Genomic DNA, 10,925 nt, shown 5'->3' on the forward strand with positions numbered 1-10,925 from the left:
TTAAATCAGCTAGCATGGCCTTCGTACACTGTGCCTCGGGTGAATGCACCAAATCAGAGTTAGATCTGTTTTCTGTCAAACCCACACAGACCAGCATTGAGAACTGTTTTTTCATGGAAGTATTGCCTATGGCAGCTCTGACGCCGCTTGCACCGATAGAGTTTTATGTGTCAGGGTCCACGGATATGTATCTGGACCTCAAAAACACTCTTCTACATCTCGTCTGTAAAATTTCCAAAGCGAAGGGCGCTGACATCGAGGATGATGCTAGAGTCACCCCAATCGCCTACCCCATCGCAACCATGTTTAATCAGGTGGACATTAACCTAGGCGATCGACTCGTCACGCAGATTGATAACATGTATGCCTACAGGGCCTACATAGAGAGTATTCTAAATTACAGTGCCGACGCCTTGGATACACAACTTTCAGCGGGCCTCTTCTACAAAGACACCAAAGCGCATTTTGAGAACACTGCTTTGGACGGGGGCAACAAGGGTTTTAAAAAAAAGAGCCAGCTTCGCCGCCGGCAGTAGGCAGTTTGATCTCCTGGGGCGTATACATTCAGACCTTTTCTTCCAAGACAAGCTGCTAATCAACGGTATAGATCTCAAGATCAAACTCAATCGTAATAAGGACACTTTCTGTCTCATCAGCGGCGATGCGGAGCAGTATAAACTGGTTATATTGTCCACAAGCCTGTTTGTAAAGAGGGTGAAAGTGTCCCCAAGCATCAGACTAGCCCATGCAGAAGCTTTACAATTATCGAACACCAAATACGCCATTGAAAGAGTTGCTCTGAAGATATTCAGCATCCCCACCGGTAGTAGATTAATGCAGCAGCAGAATCTATTTCTTGGGCAATTACCAAAACTCATCATCATAGGGTTTGTGGACAATACAGCTTTTAGTGGCCTCTACAACTCTAACCCTTTCAACTTCAAACACTATGACTTCAACTACGCTGCTTTGGTGCACGAGGGAGCTGTGATACCCGCAAAAACCGTTCACACCGAATTTTGGAACATCCAATTTTGTCAGGGAATATCTCGGGCTGGTCTCAATAACATCTGCGGGACTCGGGAGTTGTTGTTTCAAGAGAGGGATATGCGGCCAGCTACACGCTGTTTGCATTCGACCTGACGCCAGACATGGAAGACGGTGACCACTACAACCTGATCAAAGATGGAAATCTAAAAGCTGAAATACGCTTTACACAGGCCTTGGCGACCAATGTGAACATGGTTGTATTCTCGGTATTTGACAGCGTTATTCAGGTCAATCACGCCTGTCAACTTGTGTTTTACTATCATTAAAAGCTTGTAAAATGGACACTACTGAGATACGGGACTTCTGAAGTAGACATAAATACGCTAAGAAATACTTTTTAGGTGTGTTTCCTAGCGATGGGTTACCTGAAAAGACAGGCCCAGAAAGATCCCGCACCCTCGTCTTTAACACTGACCCCCATTACAAGGGTGGTACACACTGGGCTGCAATGTTTCTTGATGTAGACAAGGTTATAGTGTTTGACAGTTTAGCAGAGTTCCCCGAGCATGACATTTATACAAAACCTATATTCAAGTATGTAAAAAAAAGCATCATCCATGGTTGTGTATAAAAAACTGTGCATACAGGATTCTCTAGCCATCACATGTGGGGAGCACTGTATATATTTTGTTAGTAAAATGTCTGAAGGTATGACATTTAGAATTTTTTTTAATCTGTATTTCGCTGATCTAGTAAACAACAACAGCATTGTTGTGAAATATGTGAATGAAAAGACTAGGCCGCTGTCTAACATTGTTGGAACAGAATGTGGTGTATGCCAAAGGTGTAAGGCTTTGTAAAGCCTCAACTGTACTGATGACTGTCTAAAATAAAAAAAAACATTGTAACCTGAAAACAGACTATGCATTTTTCATCCCCCATCACACATTTTAAAACCATAAAAAAAAAAAAAAGATGTCAGACTATGGCTGAAATGTTAAACGTGTTTTATTAGAAACAGTTTTCACAACAAACATGTACAGGGGTAAAAAATAAAAGGATGTTAAAATCTTTCAACATGTGAACTTTTTAACAATACTGTACATGGGTGCAAATTTAGGGATCACATTAGAGCGGTAGCCAGGTGTTCATTTTGAACAGTCTCTTTTTAGGCCCCAGAGGTAGAGCAACGCTGCTCCTAGATGGTGTTAGTTGTGGAAAGAAAGGCAGCGTCGATACAGCAGGGCTCTGTGTAAAAACACCAAGGATCGTATCTTTTAAACTTTCAAGCTTACGCCGATTCTCTGCGTTACCGATAATCGTTGAGGGAATGTTGAGTTCCACAGCGGCACTTAAGAACTGCTCCCAACCTCAAGGAGCGTCTTGTGTCAATAGGGTTTTACCGTGTGTGAGACCCCTGACCAGATCATACATATGGGAATCAGCAACCGGCTGACCCTTGTAAACTAATTCACCCCGGTCGTTCCACAAGGTCAAGTCTTTAGTAGCAGTCATTTTACTGAGCAACATTTGAGCAGCCCCTCAATACTTCTGACTTATATTTTTTAAAAGGTCTACGACAAAGGCATCCGGGGTGGGTGAGGGCCCTAGGTCTTGAGGTGCCACAGAGGGTACTGGCTGCTGTTCAGCATCTGGGGTATACAGAGTAAGTTTATTTTTTTCAGAGGTTAGTTGCCTTTAGTACTGTAGAAAGTTTTGAAGGGCCCCTGAGTAAAGCCCTGCTTTGTCGTGTGGTTTTAAATCAGTTCGGTTCAAAATGGCTTTGATTTCAGCGTTGAGTCGCTGTGTCTCATTTTTACATATGTCCCATGCGTCGGTGGTAGAAGGGCCCAACTGTTCCAGCTGTTGGCAGGCTACAAGGTACATTTTGTGGGTGTGATCCATCAGGGCCTCGACAGGAGACCTGTGAGTAGGAGTATAGCTATACGTAGCACCGACCCTATAAAACCACCAGACTGTTTGACCAGTTTCTTTTTAGAAAGGAGCGACGACCTCTTATTGCTGAGCTTCTTATTAATGTGGCGCTTCTTCTTCAGAATCCGGAACTGGCTCGTTGATATCGGGACATTACCTTTTAGGGTGTTTAGGGCTATTTCTGAAATGGCCGCCACTAAATCGACCGAGGCAGCGCAAAGGATAGCCTTTCTTTTCGAGGGGTTGGCTGTGATCAGCATTTTTAGGAGGCCTAAATTACGCTGCAGCCTCGCAGGCATGATGGTGACCTTATATTACAAGGTTTAGAATGTAAATGTTATAAAAGTCTTCTTACCGGGTCTTTTTATAGGCTTTGGGATCGATTTTGGGGGTATAAGCAACCGGGAAGTCAGGCGGCAAAATACTGGTGCGCAGTCTGTAGTCTTCTAGAGTATCGGGTTTTACATCTACCAGTAAGTAACCGTGGGGTTTTGCGGTAGCGTCGTTAAACGCTTCCATGAAAAACTGTGTGTTTCCGGGGTACATTTGTTTAGCTATAATTGATATCTGAAGCTTGTCTCGGGGATTCTTAAATAAAACCAGGTATGAGGCGTTGAGAGTTATGAAACGGCTGCTCTTACCCTTGTAAAACAAGTTCTGCACTATGTAACATATGCTCAGATTACGATGATGTGAATATTGGGTAAAAGCCCATTCAATCTCGCGGTGTTCCCCACCTTCACGCATGAGGTCATCCACAATGATCATGTTTACAAGGTGTTTAGGTGACAAATCATCGTCGTTGAGATTACCGGGGATGCCCTCTATAAATCGGATGTGTGGGAACATTAGGGATAGCTCCGTGTAAAGATCCTGCCAGCAGGAATAAAGCCATACGATGTTGTTAGGGGTCTGAGATAAAACGCTGGGAGCATTTTCTAGCAGTTTCTTTGTAAAAAAACTTTTACCGCTATTTGAGGGCCCTGCTAAAATGCAGGAGAAGGGGTGTTGCAACCTGGTGTCCATAGCTGTTGGGGTTCAACCCTCTAATGTCTTTTAATAACCATACGGAAGGGTTTTATAGTCCTCAGTGAGGACCCTTTTATCAAACACTACTCTTAAGGTTTTATACAGAGGCTGTGTTGTAATTTCCCAGTTTTTTTTTGGACCTAACTATGCTTGGGTGGTTTACGACTATTGATTTGGTGTTTTTGTGATCATTCGATGTGTAGTACTCTTGCACCAGACCCTTCAGACTGTCAAAGTGTATTCTCACTGTATTGCTGACGTTTAAAGTGATACCTTTGACTTACATGCAAACCCTGTTGTTAGAGGTCTTGTAACTATAGGTCTTGGGGCCAGACAAGGTGTATTCGAGTATGTACTCCCCCTTTTCGAGCTCGCTGGTCAAATCCCCTAGATAATCGCCCAGCGGAGGATCTTCATCACCCTCTTTACTCACAAAAATAACAGAGTCTGTGTCATGGTACAAACAACGATCCTGAAGCTTATCCAACAAACTGTAAAGCTCTAGTCGTGCGTGAGCTGTTGTGAAGCACGCTATAAAGATGTTTATATTGTGTCACCTTTTGGGGTACTCTTTGGCGTATTTCCAACATAGAACGACTGTCTCGTCGTCGATAAATTCACAACTGGAAATGTCATAAGCCGGTGTGAATATATACTTTAAAAGCTCGTACGGATCTGTGACGATGGATGTGTTTGACAAATTGGTACGCTGTGCGAATTTTCCCCACAAGAAATTGAGACAGAGCTTAGCTAGCTGACGGCGGGCGGGGTTAACCTTAATGAACGCAGGTCTCAGCTTAATACCCTCGCAAGCTTTGTAATCAGCGATATACTTTTTCTTTGAGGGCTCATCGACACACCAATCTGGATACCCCGAGGCCTCCTGTTTGTCTCTGAGAAACAAGTTGATGTACTCAGAAAAGAGCTGGGTGGTGGTGTTTGGAAAGTGCCAAATTTCCAGGATTTTACCGAGACGGTACCATTTCTCGAGGGCCGTCTGCACCTCGATGGTACACCATGTCCCCTCCAGCAGCCTCTGCTCATCACTATGCATGCATTCGCTAGTCTGTTTAATTTCAGCGCATGTTCGGCATAGGGGGAACATTAGCTTACCGGGGAGGGTGAATCTGGCACTTAACGATTCCAAAGTACTCTTTGAGAGGTTTAAAGTTCCTGTATATGATCATAGGATGTCCCACAGGGTACAAATTTACCTTGTTCACAAACGGATACAGACTAGTGAAGTCGTAGTAGTGTATTTTCTCACCCTCCCCAGCTACGCAGTACAATTGTATGGTGTTTGTACGACCTCTGAATAAAGCGTCACGGGGTTCCAACAGTGAAGGTAACTGCTGGCTCTTAATAAAAGTGCCCAGTTCGCCATCTTTCACTAGCTCCACTATCCACTCATGTTCCCAGAGAGTTCTCAAAACAAAGCCACAACTCTCAATATACTGCGCCTTAGCCAGAGTCCGGCGGTGCAGATGTTCAAACGTGGTGCCCTGCAGTCTATTAAACTCATGGGGTTTGTAACACCGTGGGCACCCGTGGTAAAAGCAACCGTTGAACTCAAAGGCGGTTGGCACCCTGTTAATTAATGCATAACCGTCTAGGTAGTAGCGACCCAGACGGTATTCCCCGCCCTGCAAAGCGTGCTGAATGAAGATGTTCTCATTCACAGAGACGTACATGAGCCACTGAATAGACGGGGTGGAGTAACGTTTCTGTTTACCATTATAGAGTTCAGACGGTACTAAAGTGATAGTTCCATACAATAAAAACATGTGCTTATAGATAGATATACACATTGAAGCCAAAGTAATGTTTTGAAAAGGGTCCAGGTATTTTTTATTTTTTTACTCTTGCGTGATTTGGTTTTAATAAACCTGACCCGCTTTGTCATCGTCACCACAACGTCTCTGAAAAGGTTGCATGCTTTTCGCAATATCATAACATCCGCCTGACAGTAAGCTTTCAATTCGGTTTGAAAATGAAACCATTTTTCACGGTTTTCATCATACCACTGTAGAAAACTCTCTTTTTCAGAGGACATCATGTACTCGTAACCATAACTGTCGGGTGGAGGCATAGGTCCGCTGTAATTCTGATTTGCCCATGTGTTAAAAAAGTGAGGGAAATAACCTTTACAACCTTCAAAACCAAAGGCTTTTGGCAACTTGCTCAACTTCATAGGCAGAAAATTCAAGGTGTCTATGAACCTAATGTCAAAAGGCACACCCTTTAGCAACATTAGTTTGGAACCTTGGGTAATGAGATTAACGGGCAGCTTTTCACGTATCAGGTCGCGGATAATGAAGAACGAATAGTATGCTTTGGAGTTGTGAGTCAGAAATGTATACTCCTGGTATCGCGGTTGCATGAACGTGTTGAGGAAATCATTCACGCATGACCATCCTTCAAACTCCCAGCTTCCATCACCTGTTAGATGGTGGGCGTAAATGTAGTTTGGCTGGTGCACCCCGTCTCTTGCGTACACTCTATACCAAATACGATATAGTCTTCTGTTTTTTTCTGGTGATGGCTTCTGAGCATGTAACATGAGTGGGCTGTTCCGACTTTAAAAGCCGCTGTACACCTAGGACATTGCATACCTTTACAATTGTATTTGACAGGCTTGTAACGGTCGCAAACCCCACAGTCCGCTTGACGGACACACTGGGCTAGGCTGATGTGCATGTTTAAGCAGTCTTGCGACCGACAAAATAGCTTGCACGTTGTGCAGTTCACTTTCTGAGTGTCGTCGTTGACGCATCCGTCCCTTTGACACATTTTACAGTGTAATTCACACTGATGTTTGGTCCTGTTGTTGTATATGTGATCGCAATGCTCACACATATACTTGGCACCTAGAAAACCCTTCAGGTTCAAGACACTGTAAAAGTGGTTTTCATGATGTAGCACATACACGGTCTTGTTTTTCACACCTTCATTGGTAGTGAAGTACTTCCAAGAACCATTGTGGTATAGAACTTTTACCGGCACGGCAAAGTGGTTCTCAAAAAGTCCCAGGTCCCCAAAACCAACCATTCTGTCGGACGGTAGTTGAAGAGCCTCATGGACTGCTATACCCATCGACATAATAACGGCGTCTGGGGTACTGCGGTCCACCAATAACCCTGCAATGCTCGCTGCCAGACACATATTGGTAACTCCGGTATTAAAATCGAGCAACCAACGAGATTTCTTGCCAATGATTTTACTGTACATAAAGCTCTTTAAGGTTCTGGAAGCACCACCCTTGCGACCCCTAACAACGAGGATGATGATTCTAAAGGACCCGTACACCAGTAATTCAGCCTTGCTCTGTAAAAGTTTAGATAGGTTTTCTAAAAACGTCACAGCGTCAAACACATCCCGAGATGAACGTCTGGTGAACAGGGGACTATTGAGACCCTGTCCCTGAAAACGCATCTGAAAGAAATCGTTAGGCCCCACATCGTGTAACAATCGTTCGATTAGCATTTGCACACCCTGATGTATAGCTATAACGCCATGATCTGAGGAGTGTAGGCGATCAAGGTTAACAAACCTAAACTCCTCATATTGCTCTGTAGCGTTAAACCGCTCTGCAACGCGACTATACCGTCTCACACTTTCCATAAACACTGGTTCTGAAGCCTCAGCATGAGAATTACTGGTTGTTGGAGAGCTCCCGGGGGTATCAACCACAGGTAGGGGGCTATGGTTAGCTGTAGGTGTGTTTTTAGACCTTCGGGTAACGCAGAGTCGGGCTTTCTTTAACTTTTTTATTACAAGCTTGCGGTTTCTAGCGCTACCAATCCACTTTGGCTTCTTATGGGTCCATCTGTTTTTTGGTAACTGGCTCCCGCCAATCTGAACAATATTTGGGGTGTTTACAAGTGGTGCCGCTGACAATTCACTTTCGGGGGGTGGGTGTCCTTCAGATTGTTTAGGGCTGAGACTGCTCTGACCATCACCCCCAGAGGGCCTGTAAATACCAACAACATCTCCTAACTGTATATTTTGAGGCCTTATGGGCGGTGGTTTTGGGGGTTCACAGGGCTTCTGACTTTTGAGCGCTCGTAAAACTCTTGGAGCTCTACTGAGCAAGTACTGGGTCTTCTTTTTATATTTAGACCTAAGGCCCATTGTATCGGTAAATGTTGCTCTCACATTCCCCTGGTCTGCACACTTGCCTAGTCACGCTGGTATGTTACCCATGTCTACAACTGCTGAAGTGCAAGCTTGGACCACCATGCTTCTACACCGAGCCAACAGTTGCTTTAAAGCCTTTATGTTAGCTCTGGATGCCCCTGTATTACAGCCGTTCTTACTCAATTTTAAAGTTTTTAGACGGAGTTGGAATTTTAACTGTCTAAACGACTGATGTATTTCTTTTATGTAGGTGTCCAGAACTCTAGTACGGTTTGAAGGGTTGGTTTCAAGGTCAGTATTTGAGACATTAGAGGTGTGATTGCCAACTCCCAGAGCAGCCCCTGTTATAGGACAATGGTTGAAATTATCACCCCCATTCAGTGCTGATGGACCGGCGCCGGACGTAAAACAGGGTTCCAGTGTGAACACCCCGGAGTTTGAGAGGCCTGATCATCGCTCCATGGTGTTCCAAAACTCTGATTTTGCGACCCACTACACCCTATACTGCTGGCGGGTATATTGATGAGGATGGTGAAGACCACTGTGCACAGGCACTTGATGCAGGACTGGTGGGATCGTATGCCCATTGGGGTGTATCGGGGTGACATCAGACATGGGGAGGCTAAATGTTTATCGTAATAACTGATGGCTGTTGATGTAGAGACAGTGCTGTGGCAGGGTGATGCTGATTGAGACAGTTCTGATTGTAACCTTTGGGGGTTCGTCTTGGAAGTGTCACAGGGGATGCTGGGGCTTCAGAACTCTGATCAGTATCAGCTAGAGCCTTAAGAAGTCCTATACAGTGGGAATAAGGATCATCTATGGGGTGATCATTTTCCAATTGTGAGTCATGTAACAGGGGTGGGCTAAGTGTACAGACTGGAGGGGTTAGGGCGTTGACAGACACACCTGTATTAGAACGTTGGGACATAGGTGGAACCGGCTGCACCTTAACAACATTTTTAAAAGATGGGTCTAAAGGCACAGATTGTAGCTCAGGGGTCTGCAACTTCTTCCTACGATTCTTTAATGACAGCCGATTTATTTTAGGATTGATGCACTGCTTTGCGGTCCCTCTAGAGGCCTCACACTGTACAAACTGCTGGGCATTTGGGGTTGTAAGCAAGACAATGTCCGAGTGTCCAAACCACCTCCCTGGGGTACTTGTTGCATAAGTGTTTGTGGTAATGGTCATGCCCTTTATGAAGGTTGGTGTGGTGTAGTTAAGAGTTGTACCTGGACCACGATCGGTGTCTGTAGAACGGCTGCAGGGCTAATCTTGGGGGTCTGTGCGGTTCACGAGTACCGATGGCGCTATGGGGTTTTGAGCAGTCCCAGTGTTGACCTTTAAAGACGACCTTGGCAATTTAGGCGGATGGCTGGTGCCTTTGGAGCTCTTGTGGGGTGACTCTAGGATGTAAAGATAGCAAAATACATATTAGGGATTGTTATAGCTGCTGTACCTATGGGGTGAAAGAGGTTTAGACACACTAAGGATTGTATACACCAGACTCTACAGTTTCTAAAACGCACCTGGGGTTTTCCAACGTGATGGTCCCTTCTTAATAGGTGGGCCGTCCTTAGACGCTTGGGACTTTTGAGGACAGTGTTTTTAAAGCTCTTATCCAGATTCAGGGTCGCTTCTCCCTCAGGGACACCTTGGGATAAAAAGAAAAAAAAATAATGTTACATTTACAATATAATAATACATAGACTATACAAACTCCCTGAGGGGGCACAATATAGGGAGGGTTGTTGGGTTTTATAGGTTTTCAGGGGGTTTACAAAAGAACCCTATTATTTACCTGCAAAAGCGCTATCCTGAGACATTGTGCATGGTCCGTCTTGAACCTGGAGGATTTGCTGTAGAGCGGCAACCGCAAGCTGTAGTTCTGCATCATAACCTGTGCAAACCCACAGGCACATGGGAAATCGTTAACAGTAAAATAAAAAATATAACAATCATGACAACTCTGTTTAGAACGCCCTGTAACTCACCCTGTTGAACTGTCTCCACTTCCACAGGGGTCGTGGCAGGCTCTTGGAGGTCCTACGTACACGAGAGATAGAATTGCCTTTAAAACACAACTCGTTTCATGTTATATTCGTGAGCCCTTTATAAAAACAGGTCAAGTGTTGAAAAAAATAATAATAATAATTAAAATAAAAAAATAAACTCTCAAGATTCCAACTGTTGAACCCCTATGTTCTGGAAGTATAATGCACACCAACATTTGTAAAGCTTTTCTCAAAAACTATAAAAGGTTTAATAAACAGAGTCTACATGATGGCGCTATAACACAAGACAAACTCTATGATTCACTCCATAAGCCATTATTTATATAATTCTAAGGGCTCCACAAGCTTATTTTACACATATTACTAGGCATTTAAAGGTCTTTATAATGCGGTGTAATTACAACATTTGTAAAAATATATAACACAACCTATTTAAAAAACATTACAGTTCCTAGAATTTATATATGTACAATAGACTGGAAACCAGATCCTAGGATCCATGTTGGGTTTTCACCTCAGCTCAACAAGGCTCTGAACCATGTGTGGGGGTGGAGCTCAGTCTAAACTCCAAGCTGAGCCAAACCCACCAACACATTTAGAGTCTTTGTTTAAAAATGGCCGTCTGTGGATGCAGCATGTGCGAGGGCCACGGTTTTTCAGGACATCAAACTAGGACGCCAGATCCTACTGATCTAAGGTGAGTGGATGTGGGGTATTGTGGGGTCTGAGGCTCTTTACCAGGGATATATATACTTTTTTATTATTTTTATTTTAATTTGTTTCAATATTTTTTTATTTGTTACTTATGTGATTTT

The 10,925-nt window shown here is 44.0% G+C and overlaps 1 protein-coding gene across 2 annotated transcripts; it reads right to left on the bottom strand.

Annotated features, from left to right (window-relative positions):
* Nucleotides 1-1,980: 1,980 nt before the first annotated feature.
* LOC138282471 (uncharacterized) lies at nucleotides 1,981-10,539 on the bottom strand. Of its 2 annotated transcripts, XM_069220075.1 has the most exons (4): nucleotides 10,090-10,539; nucleotides 9,897-9,995; nucleotides 9,625-9,749; nucleotides 1,981-9,501 (listed from the first exon to the last, which is right to left on the bottom strand). In XM_069220075.1, the coding sequence occupies exon 4, from the start codon at nucleotides 8,083-8,085 to the stop codon at nucleotides 6,397-6,399; it is 1,689 nt and encodes a 562-aa protein (XP_069076176.1). In that variant the 5' UTR covers nucleotides 8,086-9,501; nucleotides 9,625-9,749; nucleotides 9,897-9,995; nucleotides 10,090-10,539; the 3' UTR covers nucleotides 1,981-6,396. The 2 variants fall into 2 exon arrangements, with proteins under 2 accessions (XP_069076176.1, XP_069076175.1); XM_069220074.1 differs by having other exon boundaries at nucleotides 9,897-10,539.
* Nucleotides 10,540-10,925: the final 386 nt, after the last annotated feature.

The sequence above is a fragment of the Pleurodeles waltl genome, chromosome 2_2 (genome assembly GCF_031143425.1).
Source record: "Pleurodeles waltl isolate 20211129_DDA chromosome 2_2, aPleWal1.hap1.20221129, whole genome shotgun sequence".
Lineage (NCBI taxonomy): Eukaryota > Metazoa > Chordata > Amphibia > Caudata > Salamandridae > Pleurodeles > Pleurodeles waltl.